The following is a 19,705-nucleotide window of genomic DNA, read 5'->3' on the forward strand; positions in this document are numbered from 1 at the left end:
TATTATCTTTTTTTTTTTTTTAATTATCTTCATTTTATAAAAAAAGTTAAGGTCGGGCTTCCCTGGTGGCGCAGTGGTTGGAGTCCGCCTGCCGATGCAGGGGACGCGGGTTCGTGCCCCAGTCTGGGAAGATCCCACGTGCCGCGGAGCGGCTGGGCCCGTGAACCATGGCCGCTGAGCCTGCGCGTCCGGAGCCTGTGCTCTGCAACGGGAGAGGCCACAACAGTGAGAGGCCCACGTACCGCAAAAAAAACAAAAACAAAAGTTAAGGTCCAGGCTAGTGCTAGCTAAGATTATAATCCAGATCGCTTGCTGGTAAGTCTTCAGGGAATTCAACTAACAGCCACAATTTCGCATCTTATTGAATTGGTACCGTGTGCAAAATTTTAAAACCCTAGGCTCCACGCAAGGGGAGAGGTCAGTTATATTTCAGATGAGTTTTTAATTGCTCTTCATAGTTGTTTTACTTTGGAATTGCTTCAAGAAAGCGATGGAGACCACAGATGGGCAGTAGAATAAATATTGCATCTTTTTGCCTCATTGGAACTTGGCTAATTAATTTACCTGAATGTATATTAAGTTTGCCATTACTTGTTTGCCTATGTCACTGCTTACTCATTATTTAGTTTTGCTGTGGTAAGTGTGGAATCATTCAGGAACAGAAATGTGAATGGCACTCTATATTCCTAATGTTGCAGTTCAGTGGACTGGCTCCTTAGGTTAAATGAAGACAAGGTTAAAAATACAGATTTGAGGTCCTGGGCACACCATGTTTAGTCTCTGAGGCGTGGAGCCCTTTATAAGCACTGCAGACGATTCTGATGTTCAGGTAGTTTAAGAACCATAAAACTAAATGGTTTCTTCTACCTAACACATGGGCGCTTGATAAAACTTTGCTGACTTAGTCTAATCCTTCCCAGGATAGTACATAATTTCAATTTAGATTTTGTTTTTCATGTAGATTTTCTGTAGAGTGACTATTTGGGGAACAAAATTTTGGAAATTGTAGAGACTTACCTTCTAATCTGCTCTGGGACAGTGATAAACTATCATTTTGACTCAGCAAATATTGATTCAACCCCTGTGGACAAGTAAATGGGAACACTGTCTTTTGTCCTAGCTTCTCTTTTGGTATCTATCTACTGTAAGGTAGTCCTTGAGCTCTCGGCTCATTTCCAGAGATATTTTTCTTGAATGAAACTGGGTTTAGCCATAGTATTGTAAAGAAAGTGGCCAGGGTTACTTCTGGAAACTCCCTAGAGTGGGGTTGCAAACAGATTCAAGAGTAATGTCCCAACTATTGAGCAACTGAGTAGAGTTAAACTGGAAATACTGGGTTTGGGATTTGGGTCACTTTCCAAACCTGTTTCTTGGTGGGTCTGTGGAATCCCTGGTAGAGATATCTATCAAAGTCAGCTTATATCACAAAGTACCAGAAAATCCATTACAAATGAGTAGCTAAACCAGACAAACAGTGAGGGCAAGTCACTGAAACCCATGGTGCTGAGTGAATCCTTGCTTTCTACCTTTGACACTTGTGAGTTTGCCCTGTAATTTAGAGAAAGTTGTTCACTCTCCTTATTTGTCAGCTTCAGCATGTTCATTGTGAAGTATCTGGAGTAAAAACAGCTGATTAAGTACAAAGCTGATGCAGATGTGTTTAAGAAGAGGCTGGCTATGAGCCTTCATAACGGATTTCCATAATTACTTCTTGGACCATCCATATGCTTTCTTTCAGGCACTGGCTTGCCCGAGAGTATGTCTGGTTTTTGATTCCATACATGATCTATGACTCCTACGCCATGTACCTCTGTGAATGGTACCGAACCAGGGACCAGAGCAGCAAACATCCCCTCACCATTTTTCGAAACTTCCTAAGTAAAAACCGCCTCATGATCACGCACCACGCAGTTATTCTGTTTGTCCTTGTGCCGGTCGCACAGGTAATGGCCTCCCAGGACAGGCACCAGTAGATTCAGCCACTCATTCCTCCTGTTGAACTGGGTGTCCCAACTGTCAGACTGCCCCCTTTTCTTCCCCTTTCCTGCTGCCCCCACTGCCCTCCTGCCAGCTGCTGCCACAGCGTAGAAAGGAGTTAAATCTGAAATGTCTGTGATCCTCTTTACTGGCAATCCCCCAGCCCTCTGTGATGCCCAAGCATTTGTCAAAGGTTCTGCCTTTAGTTCATACAATATAATAGAAAACACCATAAAAATTGTTTCAAAGAAATGAGCGTAGCTCCATCAACTGGTTATTTGCTCTGATAGTGCCCAGAGAGGGCTGTTTGCATTATTTTGATGTCACAAAAGCACAGACTCTCAAAGCAAATAGCCTCATAATTTCTCCCCAGATCCATTTTTTCCCATTAAAAAAATTCACCCAACAAGGAAGAGAAATGGGAATGCAGAGGGGAGACTAGTAATTCCAAAGTGCCTACCAGGTGACAGGTGCTTGATTTAAAAACTTGTAGCTTGGGGACTTCCCTGGGGGTCCAGTGGTTAGTACTTCACCTTCCAACGCAGGGGGTGCGGGTTCGACCCCTGGTCGGGGAGCTAAGATCCCACATGCCTCACGGCCAAAAAACCAAAACATAAAACAGAAGCAAAATTGTGACAAATTCAATAAAGACTTTAAGAATGGTCCACATAAAAAAAAAAACTTTAAAAAAATTTGTTGCTTTCTAATCATTAGAAATTATTAGAAATAATTAGAAATGATAATTAGAAAATATTAGCCCTATACCATAGAGGAAGAAACTGGGGCTCTATGAGTTTACGTACCTCGCTCGGTGGTACTAAGAGACAGAACTGCTATCCCAATACTGCTTGCTTGCTTTCTATATTTGGCCGCGCCTTGTGGCTTGTGGGGGATCTTAGTTCCCCAGCCAGGGGTTGAAGCTGGGCCACAGCAGCAAAAGTGCCGAGTCCTAACGGCTCGACTGCTAGGGAATTCCCTATACTGCTTTCTTGAAAGGATAAAAGGAGAGGTAGAGTGCATGACATTCTTTAATAAGTCTCTCTTGATTGTGTTGGGGACCCTAACATCAGGCATGGGCCCTGGTGCATATTTCGTGGAACTGAACTGGCTTAAGTGCCTGCCCTTGGCATGACTAAGTTGGATACCCAAAAGTGGGCTGCAGAGTTCCTTTTGGCTGACACTGAAATTCTAGAGAAAGCTCGGTGTGTGATGCAGTTGCCTCTGGACCATGAGGATTCCAAGCGTGAACTGGTCTGCACTGGCCCGTTTAGCACTTCCATTTCCCTGCATGGTTGCTCAGGGTTACCCTTTTCAATAGCCCTAGTTAGAATTTTCCTTCCGGTGGTTCCTTAACCTCCATTACTTATTTCCCTTTTTCCTCTTTTCCTCTGCAGAGGCTTAGGGGAGAGCTTGGCGACTTCTTTGTTGGCTGCATCTTCATGGCAGAACTGAGTACTCCGTTTGTGTCGCTGGGCAGAGTTCTGATTCAGGCACGTATGAAAGGAGTGGCAGAAAGTGCCGAGGGAACAGACTCTGCTTCTCCTTGGTAGATTAAGAGGGTTTGGAGAAACTTCTTTAGTGCTACCAATAGTGGGGTAGGAGACCCTTGAACAGACTTAAAGGTCAGTTGGTCTTTCGAGCCAGTGGGATTGAAAAATTGTACATTTGATTCAAATTTGATCCAGTTCTTCATATATATTTATCCTGGTCACAGAGTTTCTCTAACCCACCGTTCCTGTGCTCCTGTCAGCTGGGTGGCTTAGATCAAATTTCACATCACTGTTGGAAACAATATGAGACTCTCTGCATATACAAATACGGCAGTGCTCAATCATCTTTTCTACAAGTGTCCGAAAAGGAGACGCTTGGCCTGTCCGTTGTGGGACTCAGGCTAGTCATTCCCTGAAAGTGACCCTGTGCTCTCCTTCCCTCTTTTGCAGCTAAAGCAGCAGCACACGCTGCTGTACAAGGTGAACGGAATCCTCACGCTGACCACCTTCTTCTCATGTCGGATCCTCCTTTTCCCCTTCATGTACTGGTCCTACGGCCAGCAGCAGGGACTGAGCCTGCTCCAAGTGCCGTTCCACATTCCTTTCTACTGCAATGTGGCCAACGCCTTCCTCATCGCTCCCCAGATCTACTGGTTCTCTCTGCTGTGCAAGAAGGCAGTCCGGCTCTTTGATGCTCCCCCAGCCAAAAAGGATGGTTAATTGCTCCATGAGCCAGGCAGTGAGGGCGCCTCCTCCACTCAGTATTCCCGTGGACCAAACTGCAGATTGTGCCCTGGGTGGCCTCAGCCTTTTGGGTATTGATAAGCAGAGGGATTAGCGTTTCTCTAAAGAATATTCCTATCACCTCTCGTTTCTAACCTGCCCCTTTTGCAAAAGCACTTTTTCTTTAGTAACAACTATTGGATCCCGTCAGACCTCCACTGGCAGCAAGGTGGTTTAACGTGAAGCCCAAGGATCCTTCCTTGGGTCTTATCTCAAGGGCTCTGGAGGTAGAAGCATGGGGTGTGGAGATAGGTGGACCAAGGTGACAAGGAACTGGGCACCTGCCTGGTCCTCATATTGGTGGCTCCCCACCTTTCCAGCCACTCAGGGAGTATCCACACATACTGGGCCAGCAGAAGCAAGTGATGACTTGGTTCTTTTCTTGTGATGTTGGCCTGGGAAAATCGTTGTGGGTAGGTAGTTTTTTTATTGTTTACTAGATAACCCGTAGGTCCTTTGCCTCATCCTTTCATCCATGTGCCAACATTGAATTCTCCTGTCTACCGACTTCTGATCAGAAGTCTCACTGGCGGGGTGGGGTAGATGGCAGGGATGGGAACCTGAAGCACCTGAGTAGGTAGGAAGGCCAATAGGTCAGCACCTCTGCAGGCTGACTTGGTTAGACCAACAGTCACAGATACGATTCCCTTTTTAGCATGTCCCTTAAGCCCAGATTTCCCCATATCCACACACACAGGATGCTCTTATTAAAAACTATAGGGGTAAAGTGAAATGATGGCTACCGAGCTATTCACTGGGTAACCCCGCTTTGACACTGTCCTTATCCTATGAAGCAGAACGGACTGCTGTATTCCAAACCATGAGATGTCTCATCTAGACTGCCTCCTGATAAGCCAGAGCTTGTGGTCCAAAGTCTGTTCCTATCTGACTTACTGCCATTTAGCCACAGAAGGCTGGAGAGCAAAAGTGCAAGTCAGCCCTGGCCAAATTATGTTCTGTAGACTGACTCCTTCACCCACCATTTACCGATAGGATCCTCTGGTGCCAACACTAATTGCTCCTGAACGACAAGGATGGGTTTTAGAAACTGCTACCATGAAGTTTTTTCCCAAGCAGTAGTGAAAAACTAGATTTTTAAAAGTGCCTTTTAATTCACTGTTGTCTGTGAACTTTTAAAGTACTGAGTGTGTAACAGTGTCTCAAATTTTGACTATTTCAGTCTTTAATGGGTGCCATTTAAAAACATAAAATGCTGTAATTTTTTTACCGTTTTGTTTACTATCCGTATATCTTTATAAATCACCCCTGTGGTGACTAAGTTGCACTAATATTTTCCAACTTATTCTCATTTGTGAAATATATCCACGCCGACTTCTGGTAAGACCTGTCCTGTGACCAACTGGAATGGCTGCTGTGTGCTATTGTTTCTGTTCTGTGTTCTTCTCCGTGTAACTGGCAGAGGTGGGCTGTTGCAGGGGAAGGGTGTGTGTGAATGCCTTCAGCCTCCAGCAGAGCCTAGCTCATACCTCACTCTAACATGTTTCTGTAATTCACGGTGCCAAGAGTACACTGCAGAGTTCTAGAGTTCTAGCCCAGTGGTCACGTAACTTTAGACCCTTTCTTCTCTTCCCAGGTGAATCCCAACTAGGAGTCAGGAGGGTGGAAACCCAATTGTAGGCCGCAGACAGAGCCAGCCCACTTTAGGTGCGGGGGGAGAGAACTTGAATACTGCCTCACTGTGATGGGGGTATGGAGCTGTCCTTCCTTGCCTCCCAATTAAACACTTCCCTAACGAGTCCTCATGGTTCTGGAATATATCCTGGGCACGCATTTGCACACACCATTCCCTGCTCCCACATGTTCTTCAAAACCGTGACAACCGGGACTTCCCTGGTGGTGCAGTGGTTAAGACGCCACGCTCCCAGTGCAGGGGGCCAGGGTTCGATCCCTGGCCAGGGAACTAGATCCCAAATGCATGTCGCAACTGAGTTCCCATGCCGCAACTAAAACAGCTGGCGAGTCACGACTAAGGAGCCCGTGAGCCACAACTAAGGAGCCCACTTGCCACACTAGGACCTGATAGATAGATAAATAAAACAAACAGAAAAACCAACCAACCAACCAACCAACCCATGACAACCCACCCCAGGCAGAAGATAATTACACCCATCCTTTAAACACGCCTCTGTGGTGATTACCAGACAGTATCAGCACAGCCCCTTCGAGATCCACTGAATGGACAGCGTTAACACTGTGGGGCAGAAGTCCTCGATTCAGAAGAGACCCATTTTCCTGAGGTCACTGACCTCCCTCCCACCCACCCAACATTTCATGTTCTTGGTCCAACCCTCTCCTTTTACACTGGTTGCAGGCCTTGTGCGCACACAAATCACATGGCCAATTGGTAGCAGAAAAGAGTCCCTTTCCTAGTTCCTGCCCTTTCCAAGATACGGCGAAATGAGTCTTAAAGAGACTTTCAGTGCAACAGAACACACGTACCTCGTAGTTAGTCCACCTGGGTGGTTTCACCTTTAGACTTACTTGCCGGATTCTAGGGTGGAGAAGCCCAGTGATGAACACGCGCTTCCCAGCTTGACTTGATCTTCACGACTGGCTGTGCCCAATTTCAGCGTGTACTGATGAGCCTAGACTATTGATAAGAAAGTCTCAAAAGAGGCAAGATAAAACTCAAAAGAGAATTTTATTACAATCTGTATGTTACAAATACCTAAGAAACTATTTTCTTTACAATGTCGTCAGATTTTTGGGCTTGTGTAAAATTTCACATAACCGAAAAATTTGTGTTTTTCAGCTGTAGCCCCCGTAGACCTGGCCAGGTTGAGGCCCAGCTGTTTTCTGACCCACGAAGGTCAGAAGTTGCTGATCTTCTGCAGGAGGGTTTGGCGCCGCTCCTCGGGGCTAATGTTCTCGGCGATGGACTTTAAGAAGTGCTGCTCGTTTACTTTCTGGAGCAAGGAGCTGACAGAAGGGTTGGTCTTGCTCAGGGTTTCGTAGCAGGTGAGGATCTCCAAGGCCAAAACATACAGTGGTTCACACACCTCCTGGTGGAGCATGGCCATGATGTGCAGAACGTGACAGAACACCTGGGTGTAAAAAAACAGGGTTTCCTGGGTCAGGTCCTGCTCTTGTCCTTGGGCCCAAGGGCCAACTGACTGTATCAACCGAACAGAGTCCAGGAGGTTGGTCAGGCTGTTGCAGAGGAGCTTGACCACATGGCTCCAGCCTTCCACAGGGAGCCAGTTATGGCAACTCTGGCTGCAGAGAAACTGGAAAGCTCTCAGCAAGAGTACGGAGAGTTGGAGCTCCTGGGCAAAGGGCTTCAGGTTGAGCAGAGGGACAAACTGAATATACTCCAGGCTGTAGGGGACATGCAGGAGCTGCTTCTCCAACAGTCTCCTGGTCAGCTGGTGAAGGCACTGCCACTCCTGGGGGCTGCACCACGGCATGACCTGCACCAGGGCCACCAGGAAGCCCTTGCTGAACAGCCTGACCTCCTCAGGGTTGCCCACATCCACCACCAGCAGGGCGAGCATCTGCTCAGAGATGCTGCTGGAGATGCAGGAGCACTCCATCCAGGCCAGGAGGCCTGTGCCGGGCCCATACCTGGGGCGGGCCTGGCAGGTCCACTTGTCCTCAGAAAGCTTGCAGATCTCAAAGAGCGTGGCTGGTACCTCACACTTGAAGTGGCCCTCAAAGAAGCTCTTCAGTCTCAGGCCCACAGTCCAGTCCAGCTGCTCCAGCTTCCCGTGGAGCCAGGACAGGGACTTGACCCAGGTGTCCGGGGAGAAGGTCTCGGCGTTAGCCGACACCACCTCACAGAGGAGCTCCAGGATGTGGATCACCAGGTCCTTCCTGTCCAGGGGGAGGCAGCGCTTCTCCTTGGGGAGCTGCCAGTATCTGCTGAAGCCATTCAGGAGCTGGCACAGGCTGAAGATGAGTGGGAACGGAGAGCAGGTCTGCAGCCAGTATTCCTCTAGACATGTGTTTGCTTCCAGAGTCTGGATGAAGATCCTCAGACTGAGGTCCACCTCTTTGACGTCGAGCATCAGGAAAGGCAGGACGAATTCCTTTAGCACCTCATCTGGCTTGAGAAGAGCAGCAACTGGAATCCCTTGGGGCTTCACAGGATTCACCAGGCATCTCAGGAACTCCAGAAACTGCTTCTCTTCCCTGGGTGTAGAGAACTTCGTCCAGACTGTTTCTTTGAGGCAGGACACCACGATCGTCGTGGAGGGATTTGGACCCTGCTCTTCCGCGAACCTGAGGGCGGGGAAGGCGGTGAGAATCTGAGCTAGGAACCTGTGGGTGCCAAGGTTGGCCACGGCCATGCTGCACACTTTCTTCACCGTGATCTCCGGGTGCAGAATGACTAGGCGGGCCACAGAAGCGATGGCATTAGCCAAGCCCTGTTCAGAAGCGCTCTGCGTGAGCTGGTTAAAAGTCGTGTTGAGGTCTTCCTGAAACCCCTCCAAGTGACCCAACAACTTCTCAGAGAGGCCCTTGCGCCCCCAGGAGAGCAGGACGCCCGAGAGGACTTTATTTTTATCTGGCAGTGAGAGGTGTGCATGACACTCCAGGATCAAGTCGATGACCTGTTTGATCTGGGGTCTGGGGACAGCCCCGTCTGCCGCGCTGACGTCCACCACTGCTTCCAGCAGCTCTAACACCAGGCCGGGCTCCTGGAAGACAGCCCGGCTGCTGGCCAGGCAGGCCAGCCACTCATCCGAGAAGGCCCACTTCCTCTCAGAAGCGAAAATGTAGCACATTTCCATGTGCCGGTCCAACTTCTGCTCGATGATGGCCATGGCGATGGAGGCAGTGATGTCCTTCTCAAAGCCCTTGTTCTTTAGCACCCTGTTCGTGTCCTTCAGGAAGTCACCCACGCACTCCGCCAGCTCAGAGGCCACCTGCCTCTCTTCCTTGGACAGGCTAGCGGTGTCCAGGTAGAGCTTCAGGTTCTGGCTGAAGGAGGTCAGGCTGTCGCACAGCCGGTAGCTGCTGTAGCTCGTCCCCTGGCTGCCACCGAGCGTGGCCCGCAGCTCCTCCCGCCACTCCCGCAGCAGGCTGCGCAGGAACTCGAAGCCCACGAGGATCGTCTCGCTCGGCAGCCTGGCCAGTGAGGTCAGGCTGATGTCCCGCTCTGCCTCCTTCACCTTCTCTGCCAGTGCCTGCTGGTGATATGGGTTCTGGGTGTCCGTGTTCCACACGGAGATCACCGTGGCCAGTTTGTCTAGGTACACAGTGGCGGACACTTCCTGGGGGTTGTCCTCCATCAGTGCAAACACGGTCAGCATGTCAGCCAAGTTGGCCAAGGCGCAACACTTCATCCCGGGGCACAGGATCCTATCCTGGATTTGCTTCAGCCCAGTGAGCAGCATGCCCAGCAGGGGCATGGTAGGACACACATCCGGGTCGGACTTAAACCTCTTTGGAGGGTGGGAGAACTCATCTGAAGAGGACAGGTACTTATGGGCCATTGTCCGGAACTGGGAGAGCAGGGGGTCCTGCTGATTGCCCTTGTGCTTCATCATTTCCCACCAAACGTCGAGGAAGAAGGCCACATCCTTCGAAGAAGTGTCGATAGTCATGTGCTCCAAAAAGCGCTCTAGTTCTGCATGGCAGACAGTAGTGGGCAAGGCCATCAGGAGCTGGATAAAGAGTCCGGAAGCTTCCAGGGACTTAAGCAGCTCAAAGAGGACCGTGTGGTTGATGGTGGGGATCATGTTGCCCACGGAGAAGAACACATCTTCCTGCCACAGGGTTTCAGTGTCAGAAGGCGTGACAGGGTAGGGCTGCAGAGCCTTGGCCCAGATGATAATCAGAGCTTTCTTCTTCCAGGCGAAGGGCTGGGAGCAGGCCGTGGCAGAGGAGATCTCCCTCAGAGCCTCCACAATCGGCCGCCCGACATGCTCCCAGTCAGACTTGGTCAATTCTGCCAGTGTTTTGGGGCGGAACAGCTGCTCGGCCAGCAAGAAGCCCCCATGCAGAACAGTCATTTCTTCACAGATATTCAAAGGTCCTGCACAGACAGAAGTCCAATAGGATAGAATGTGGTGAAAAATTTTCAGAACAGCAAGCAGAGGTTAGAGGGAGAGGCAGCAGTTGGTCAGCAGGCTGTCATTATTAGGGTTAGAAATGAAAAGGGTTCTGAATGAAATCAGTGGGAGAGGGGGAAGAAGGGATGGTTCTAGGACCCGCTGCAGAGCTGAAGTCAAAGGATTAACCTGAGGAATAAAAAAGGACTCCCAAGCTCTCTAGCCTGGACCTGGGAAGACAACGGGCACTACTGCAAACAGGGAACACGAGAGATGTGCTTGGAAGGAACACTGATACGTCTTGGTCATTTGGAGTTTGAGGTAGAAACATCCTCCAGCAATGGAAACACAGGGCTGAAGCTCAGGAGGCAAGTCAACCTTGAAATGTGACTCAGGAAGGAGCCTGCCCAGAGGCAAGGCCCTCCAGCAAAGGATGGGCCAGCAGAAGATTTGAGGAAGAAGGGCTGGCTGAGAGAGAGAAAGAGAGCGCAAGGACAGTACCAAACTACAGCGGCCACCAAGTACTTACTGCAGGACTTGACAACTGAGCTTCTAAGTACCGATACAGACTAGGAAGGGCGTGGACCAGGACTGTCTGCACAGCAGCACTCAGACAAGCCCTGCTTCTCTTTTTTCTCTTAAAGCCTTGTCTTGGAAACAGATTTCAAACGTTCTGCCTTTTGGGGAAACAGTTCAATTCCCACAGCTCTTTCCATCAAAGAGAATAAGCTACTAATGGTCCTGGTTCTCTGGTAGAAGCCAAGAAGTAGATAGAAAAAAATACTGTACTAGATTCAGAAAAGTCCTTCTTCAGTGAGCCCTGAGTTGACACAGACTTAGCAAGGAAGGCATCTTGGGATGTTTAATTAGACATGGGTTTAACTCCTAGCTCAGCCATTTAAAAGTGGTGTGGGCTTCCCTGGTGGCGCAGTGGTTGACAGTCCACCTGCTGATGCAGGGGACACGGGTTCGTGCCCCAGTCCGGGAAGATCCCAGATGCTGCGGAGCGGCTGGGCCCGTGAGCCATGGCCACTGAGCCTGCGCATCCGGATCCTGTGCTCCGCAACGGGAGAGGCCACAACAGTTAGAGGCCCGCGTACCGGGGTGGGATGGGGGGGGAAGTGGTGTGATCTTGGACAGATTACTTCTCTGAACTTCTGCATATGTGGGGATAATACAGACTTCACATTATGACCCTGAGGATCAAATAATACATACAGTCAAGCCCCTGGCATTGGGTCCACACCCACTGTTGGCTCCCAATCCCATCTTCCAGGGCTGTTGAGGGTTAGGTAAGATATATACAATTAAGAATCAGGCTACAGGGCTTCCCTGGTGGCGCAGTGGTTGAGAGTCTGCCTGCTGATGCAGGGGACACGGGTTCGTGCCCCGGTCCGGGAGGATCCCACGTGCCACAGAGCGGCTAGGCCCGTGAGCCATGGCCGCTGAGCCTGCACGTCCGGAGCCTGTGCTCTGCAACGGGAAAGGCCACAACAGTGAGAGGCCCGCGTACTACAAAATAGAATCAGGCTACAAAGAGCCTAAGTGCTCGATAAACGCTGGTTCTCCCAAACCTTTCCACTGTTGCCAGGACCAGAATCTTGTCCCTATTCTTTGCCTCCTCCAGCTCAGAAACAGGACATGTCTTTCTTAGGTATATTTCCTTTGGGCCAGAAACTAAATCATCGTACAAACATTGCTCACTCTTCAATGTTCCTGACCCCTCTCCCCTTTCCCAGGGCCCCTTCCTCAGTCCCTCAGGCCCTCAAGAACACAGCTTCCCCATTTTCATGGGCCAGGAGACTATCCTGCCCCTTCCATCTGGAACAGCACTCCTATGCAACCCGCTGGTGAAGGCAATCCATCTTGGTGCCCAGCGGCTGAGGCAGACTCCCAGGAAGAGCCAGGTTGCTGAGAGGTCTCCCTGGGGGTTCTGGCCTTTCTGGTTCAGGCTGCTCTCCCAGGGCCCCCCAAAAGGCTCCCTTCTGACTCTGTAAATTTAATTTTATTGCTCTACCTGCTCAGCTGAGATGTTTGGCCCCTGAGACCCACCTTCCAGAGACGGTAAGTATATACTCATGCCACCTGAAGGAGTAAGTCCCAGAAGCAGTTAATGGCTGGGCGAATCCCAAGTGTTTTATCACGAATGGTTAACTGGCGCTTGTGAGTGCCCGCTCCTTATGTTTAAGCGCTTACTCTGTACCAGGCACTGTGCTAGTTGGTATGTGTATCTTTTCATCGTCAGATCAACATTTTGAGGACCATTCCTGTTTTAGAGATGGAAACATTAAGACTCAAACAATTTGCTCAGGTTGTCGGAACTGCAAAGCAGTGGGCTGGGACAGAGATCACCACAGCTGCAGGGCTCCAAACTCTTCCAACTCTACCTTTCCACCACGGAACAGCTGGCTGGGGACAGGGACCAGAACATTTCTCAACAGCCTACTAATACTGGCACATCTTGGGGAGCCTCACCCCAGCTCTCCCAGAACAGCTCTTGGTCTTATGCCCTTAAGAGCACATCCAGCAGCGGGGGAGGCTGGGCAAGGAGCCGCCGATTTATACCAGCTGTCCCCTCCCTTCTCCCAGACCTGGCATCTGGAGAATCAAGACGCACGTTGCCGCCTCAGCTGCTGCAACCCGTGCCCACAACTGCTGGTCTGAAGAACGCTAGTCCTGCGCAAGGCACCGGACTCGACACTGTACACACGTGATCTCAGTGAAAACTCCCCCAAACTCTGTGAGGCTGATACGGTATCATCATCCCCGTTTATCCACGAGGACCTCAACGCTTGCTCAAGAACTTAGTAGACGTTCAATAAATGAGATCGTTGGGGATACGGGATTCCCCGGGGCGCCGCCGGAGCCCGGCCTTTTCCAAAGCACGTGCCCGAACCTGTCCACTCTCGCGAACGCTAACTTCACATCCGCTGGCCCCTTCACGTGGAAAGGGGCCTGGAGCCGGCAAGAGGCGAGCGGAAGAGCGGCGGGTAGAGCCCGGCCCCCCGACCTCCGGTCTCCAAGACACCCCCGCCCTCCCAAACCCCTCCCCGGCCCGGAGGTCTCCCTCAGCCCGGGCCCACTCAGCACTGCCTGGTCGCCGGTTGCTCAACGCGGCCCACGCGGGCCCAGAGGAACCGAACACCCACCTAGATCCATGGCGGCGACGCTGACTGCGGCGCGGGTCGCCCCTCCCCCGCCAGCCCGCGAGGGCGGCGCAAGCGTCACGGCACAATAGGCGGTCCCGGGGGGCGGGACAATGGGCGGCGCCTCGGCCCCCGCCCGCAGTCTCAGCTCGGGCTCTGCGCGGACCCCGGCATATGTACGCCGCTCCGCGCGCACGCGCGGTCCCACCTAAGCGCCCGCGGTATCGGGGCCGCCAGACCCACAGCTCCCTCTATCGGCCAGAGGCCTCCAACCAGGCAACAGGCAGGTACCCGCGCCTCCATCCCACGGCGTGCCGTCCCCCCTACCCAGGGCCCGGCCCCCAAACGACCGCCCCCTCCCAGCCCAGGCTCCGCTCGGCCGCGCGTCTCTGCAGTTCCCTACTTCCTGGGCCCCAGTCTGTCCTCCCTATAGCTCCGTCCCTGGCCCCGCATTCTCCCGCACCCAGTAATCCCCGGATTCCTCACACCCCCGCCACAGTTCACCCTCACTGAATGCCCCTACCCAGGCTGCCCACTAACCCGCATGGACTCATCACTCCCTGAGAGGCTTCCTCCCCCGCAGCGGGTCTCTTCCCATCAACTCTTACCATAAATTTCAGTGGCCGACGGGGAGTCCTCCTGGAAACTCTCCGACTCACAAGGACATTGTGGGACAGGTGAGATGGGCAGAAAGTCATACTAAGGAGCACTAAATGTCCCTGGCTTTGCTAATTCCATTCAGACGTCAGACACACATGGATTTCATACTAACTTTACAGGCTAACCTAGGAAAACTCCACAACACAGCCATTCTAAATCTCTCTGGATTTAAATTCAAGAGATATTTGAACTTCAACTTAGTATGCTAGGACCACAACCCCTCAAGTCGAAAAATAAAATGACTACTCTGAAAACACAACTCTGGAGAAACTGAGGAACTTCCCAACTTCATCTGTTTAAAAACACCAGCTTGGGCAAAACTATCTTTAAACCTTGTTTTGTAGCTGATTATACCATTCCCAGAGATGGGAAAGTAGTAACTTTTGGTTTAAAATTACTAGCTGCCCTGTGCAGAGGTAAACTTTTGGATTGCTTGATAAAAGGCCAAAGTGGTACAGTAAATGGTTTTAGGATGAATAAAATATTGAAGACTGCAACAAAGGAAAAATGACAGGCAATGAGAGAAATAAAAGGAGGCTGATATCATGAAGCTAAAATGTCCCAGGTAGATAAACAGCATTCAGTTCTCTCATGCATAGCTGTACATTTAAGAGAAAAAATTGGGGGTATGTTACAACATAAGATAAACAGATAAAGAGGAATCTGGCATGTGTTTAGTACTTACATAAACCACTTATTTTACTATAACAAACTTAGAAGGCCACATCAGGGACTTCCCTGGCAGTCCAGTGGTTAAGACTCCACCTTGCAATGCAGGGGGTGCGTGTTTGATCCCCGGTCAGGGAACTAAGATCCCACATGCCGTGCAACGCAGCCAAAAAAAAAGAAAGGCCACATCACAACAGCCTAATACACTGGGAGAAGTATAGTTTCTTTTCAGGAGAACAGTATTACCAGAGATAAACATCAAGAATTAATAATCTAATTATTAATTAGAAAATCTGAGAATTAACAAATCATAGTCTAAAGAAGACAGAGGCATTTACTTGATTATTCAAAATTCATATAATAATTTCCCCATGCATAGGAAAAAAAAAAGTGAACCAACTGTCGACAGGAGGAACATAGCTTGATTTGCTTTGAAACTCACAATTGCTTCCCTAAGATAGAGAATTTAAGTGGAATGAAAAGTGCTGTGGAGCTGGGAAATAATTTTTTCCTCTCAGTGAACGTTAAGATAGCCCTATCAGAAGGTGAGCTGAAACTCACTCTGAAATTTCCATACCCTACCCTGCCAGCAAGGGAGAACAGCAGAGGCTATGATTTACAAGTAATTTCATGTATATTGTACAGGAACAGATATCTTCTGAGTCAATCATTTCCAATCTCATCAGTTTTTTCCCTATAGTTTGAACCTGGCAACCACTTTAAATAATGAGTCTTACAGGTTGGTTGTAACAGCTTGATTTCAGAAGCATAATTTCAAAAAACATTTCATAATAACTATGCCCAACTTAATTCTATTTCCAGTGATTAAAACTGATTTGTTCTGCAGAATCAAATAGAAAACAAGAAAATATTAAAAAAAAGTTTTTCATGCTGAAGAAATCATTTAATTCATCACTAAGAAATCTAACATGGTCTCTTCTTATGAGGATTAAAAGAAAAAAATATACATATAGAGAGAGAGGGAGAGAGAGAAACTAGCACAGAGCCAGGCGTGTAGCAACATAATACATTAGATCCTTTTGTCTGTTTTCTCTGGCTACTCAAAAATTTAAAGCAAAAAATGTGGGAACGTTAACCAAGTCTTTTGGTTCAAGGCACAAAATTTCTTTAAAAGTTTTTATTGGTCAAGGCCTGCCAGAGTTAAGACATTAGAACAGCATACTGTCACCAGGTACTGGAAGTACTCCTGCTGTAAGCAATTGATTTGGGTTTATTTGTTCTCATTAAATCTACATACTTATCAAAATTCCCTCCATTCCCAACCAAAGGTCCTGTTCAATACAGCTGTCCCAGGCTGCAGAAGAATTGATTACTAATGTAATACAGTTACACAAAAAATGTACCCTTCCAGGGATGGCACAGATGACAGCAAGAGCTCTCCTCTAAATGGACTGATAATGATAGGATCTTCTCTCTAAAATATATCAGAGCTCTCAAAGATAAAAATACACAAATCTTCACCACCCAGCCTCTCTGCCCACACAGGAAACCACCACGTTGTGAGAACATTTGTCACATAATGCACACATCAGGCCTCACAGGTGTTCGACAGGAATCACTAATGCTTGTTCCACGTGATGTCTTCCGTTAACCTGAAGCCTTTGGTTTATTTTGTGCAGCAAACCATTCATCACTTTTATCTTTTGCCATTGCCTATAGAAACAGAATTGGAATATTTATTTATTCTCAATCCATAAAATAAAACACATAGTCTACTTCATACCTCACTGCACTGCCCACAATCAAGAAATTAACAATTAAAAGATGTTCAGGGACTTCTATGGTGGCACAGTGGTTAAGAATCCGCCTGCTAACGCAGGGAACATGGGTTCGAGCCCTGGCCCGGGAAGATCCCACACGCCGCGGAGCAAATAAACCCATGCCCTACAACTACTGAGCCTGCCCTCTAGAGCCTACGTGCCACAACTACTGAAGCCTACGTGCCTAGAGTCTGTGCTCTGCAACAGGAGAAGCCACCGCAATGAGAAGCCCACGCACCGCAACGAAGAGTAGCCCCCGCTCACTGCAACTAGAGAAAGCCCGGGCACAGCAACAAAGACCCAACGCAGCCAAAAAATTAATTAATTAACTAAAAAAAGAAGAAAAAATGTTCATTCAGTATAGAGTCTTGTGTTTACTTTGACAGAGGATGCTGATGGGTATCAAGCAATCGCTTGTTAGTTCTCATTTTGCAGAGTAAAGGGCAGAGCCTGCAGCCGGAAAGTGCGGCTGACGCTGCCTGGAGAGCAGGCCAAGCACACCCCGCTGTGGGCTCTTTGGAACAGAAAGTGCTGTCATTCTCAGAGTCTGGGTGGGCTCTCAAGAATCTTTAGTGCTCAGGAGACTCAGTCTAATGATGAGACCAAATGTGAAAAGCTATTTTGACGTCTTAGCAATGAGCCTGGAATGATTTCCTTTTTCCACGCCTCCTCCCACACCATTCCGCTGATGTTGGTACTGTTTGGTTTGGAACCTCTTAATTAAAAAAGAAGTCTTGTTAATAACAATATGTTTTGGTTCCACCAGAGTCCTTTTATCCTACCATTCCATGAGGTTGAGGTCATAGAAAGGGGCTTGTGGGCAGGGAGGGCAGGGGAGCCCAGCTTAAAACTGAAGTCTCTTTTTTAAAAATTTTATTTATTTATTTACTTATTTAGGCTGCTCTGGGTCTTCATTGCTGCGCAGGGGCTTTCTCTAATTGTGGTGAGCGGGGGCTACTCTTCTTTGCGGTGCGCCGGCTTCTCATTGCGGAGCACGAGCTCTAAGCGCATGGGCTCAGCAGTTGTGGCTTGCGGGCTGCAGAGTGCAGGCTCAGTAGTTGTAGTGCATGGGCTTAGTTGCTCCCCGGCACGTGGGATCTTCCCGGACCCAGGGCTCGAACGCGTGTCCCCTGCACTGGCAGGTGGATTCTTAACCACTGAGCCACCCAGAGAAGCCCCTAAACCGTTTTTTAAATTACTGGATTGATGCTTTAGAGAGCTAGTGCTAGCAACAGGGATTGACTGGAAGGTGGGAGGAGGCTTTTGCAGTATTGCAGGTGAAAATGAGAGCTTTTTCAAAAGGGAAGTAGATAGACAAAGGATTTCAGAGGTAGAACTCACTCACTCAAAATGGATTAAAGACCTAAATGTAAGGCCAGACACTATAAAACTCTTAGAAGAAAACACAGGCAGAACACTCTATGACATGAATCACAGCAAGATCCTTTTTGACCCACCTCCTAGAGAAATGGAAATAAAAACAAAAATAAACAAATGGGACCTAATGAAACTTAAAAGCTTTTTCAAGGCAAAGGAAACCGTAAACAAGATGAAAAGACAACCCTCAGAATGGGAGAGAATATTTGCAAACAAAGCAATGGACAAAGGATTACTCTCCAAAATATACAAGCAGCTCATGCAGCTCAATATCAAAAAAACAAACAACCCAATCCAAAAATGGGCAGAAGACCTAAATAGACATTTCTCCAAAGAAGACATACAGATTGACAACAAACACATGAAAGGATGCTCAACATCACTAATCATTAGAGAAATGCAAATCAAAACTACAATGAGGTATCACCTCACACCGGTCAGAATGGCCATCATCAAAAAAATCTACAAACAATAAATGCTGGAGAGGGTGTGGAGGAAAGGGAACACTCTCGCACTGTTGGTGGGAATATAAATTGATACAGCCACTATGGAGAACAGTATGGAGGTTTCTCAAAAAACTAAAAATAGAGCTACTATACAACCCAGTAATCCCACTACTGGGCATATACCCTGAGAAAACCGTAACTCAAAAAGAGTCATGTACCACAATGTTCATTGCAGCTCTATTTACAATAGTCAGGACATGGAAGCAAGCTAAGTGTCCATCAACAGATGAATGGATAAAGAAGATGTGGCACATATATACAATGGAATATTACTCAGCCATAAAAAGAAATGAAATTGAGTTATCTGTAGTGAGGTGGATGGACCTACAGACTGTCATACAGAGTGAAGTAAGTCAGAAAGAGAAAAACAAATACTGTATGCTAACACATATATATGGATTCTAAAAAAAAGGGTTCTGAAGAACCTAGGGGCAGGACAGGAATAAAGATGCAGACATAGAGAATGGACTTGAGGACATGGGGAGGGGGAAGGGTAAGCTGGGACAAAGTGAGAGAGTGGCATGGCATATATACACTACCAAATGTAAAACAGATAGCTAGCGGGAAGCAGCCACATAGCGCAGGGAGATCAGCTCGGTGCTTTGTGTCCACCTAGAGGGGTGGGAGGGAGATGCGAGAGGGAGAAGATATGGGATATATGTAAAGCAATTATACTCCAATAAAGATGTTAAAAAAAAAAAGAATCCACCTGCCAATGCAGGGGACACGGGTTGGATCCCAGGTCCGGGAAGATCCCACATGCCGTGGAGCAATTAAACCCGTGCACCACAACTAATGAGCCCATGTGACTAGAGCCCATGCTCCACAGCAAGAGAAGCCACAGCAATGAGAAGCCTGCACAGAGCCCACGAGCCACAACTACTGAGCCCACACGCCTAGAACCCATGCTCCGCAACAAGAGAAGCCACTGTGATGAGAAGCCCACGCACCGCAATGAAGACCCAACACAATGAAATAAATAAATAAGAGGTTGATATAAGGAGGCAATATAACACTGTGTTAACTGTAAAAAAAAAAAGGATATATTTTTTAAGTGTGATTATATCAATATTGTATATATGAAAATTCCTTAATTTTTGCTTTTTTTAAAACTTATTTTTATTGGAGTATAGTTCCTTTACAATGTTGTAATTTTCACTTTTCAAATCATCTTAAAATGTGTAAAATACTTAAGTATTTAGGGTTGAAATGCCATGATGTCTGAAATTTGCCTTAAAATTCTCCAACAAATATCCCCACTGCCAAAAAAACAAGTGGGGTGGAAAGGAATGATGAAAA

General features: G+C 48.3%; 3 protein-coding genes across 6 annotated transcripts in view; 1 reads left to right on the forward strand and 2 right to left on the reverse strand.

The window, feature by feature from the left end:
- Positions 1 to 5,597, forward strand: part of TLCD3A (TLC domain containing 3A) — a 23,052-nt gene extending 17,455 nt beyond the window's left edge. For both annotated transcript variants that reach the window (XM_079904226.1, XM_079904225.1), the window contains 3 exons: positions 1,739 to 1,943; positions 3,372 to 3,467; positions 3,918 to 5,597. In XM_079904226.1, coding sequence (XP_079760352.1) covers positions 1,782 to 1,943; positions 3,372 to 3,467; positions 3,918 to 4,187 — 528 coding nt within the window. In that variant the 5' untranslated portion in view covers positions 1,739 to 1,781 and the 3' untranslated portion in view covers positions 4,188 to 5,597. The remainder of the gene's footprint in view (positions 1 to 1,738; positions 1,944 to 3,371; positions 3,468 to 3,917) is intronic.
- GEMIN4 (gem nuclear organelle associated protein 4) lies at positions 34 to 13,573 on the reverse strand. 2 transcript variants are annotated; one of them, XR_013825013.1, is made up of 3 exons: positions 13,417 to 13,573; positions 6,711 to 10,251; positions 34 to 202 (listed from the first exon to the last, which is right to left on the reverse strand). XR_013825013.1 is itself a non-coding variant. In XM_079904222.1 (2 exons), exons 1-2 carry the CDS (start codon positions 13,424 to 13,426, stop codon positions 7,082 to 7,084), a joined length of 3,180 nt encoding a protein of 1,059 aa, XP_079760348.1. In that variant the 5' UTR covers positions 13,427 to 13,573; the 3' UTR covers positions 6,635 to 7,081. The 2 variants fall into 2 exon arrangements, 1 of the variants encoding a protein (XP_079760348.1); XM_079904222.1 differs by lacking the exon at positions 34 to 202 and having other exon boundaries at positions 6,635 to 10,251.
- The window catches only part of GLOD4 (glyoxalase domain containing 4), a 26,404-nt gene continuing 16,815 nt past the window's right edge, over positions 10,117 to 19,705 (reverse strand). The window contains exon 9 of one of the 2 annotated variants that reach the window (XM_079904224.1): positions 10,117 to 10,251. In XM_079904224.1, coding sequence (XP_079760350.1) covers positions 10,243 to 10,251 — 9 coding nt within the window. In that variant the 3' untranslated portion in view covers positions 10,117 to 10,242. Of the gene's footprint in view, positions 10,252 to 15,201; positions 16,417 to 19,705 lie in introns of those variants that run through there. The other variant, XM_079904223.1, reaches the window with a different exon arrangement.

Source organism: Stenella coeruleoalba (assembly GCF_951394435.1).
Source record: "Stenella coeruleoalba genome assembly, chromosome: 19".
Lineage (NCBI taxonomy): Eukaryota > Metazoa > Chordata > Mammalia > Artiodactyla > Delphinidae > Stenella > Stenella coeruleoalba.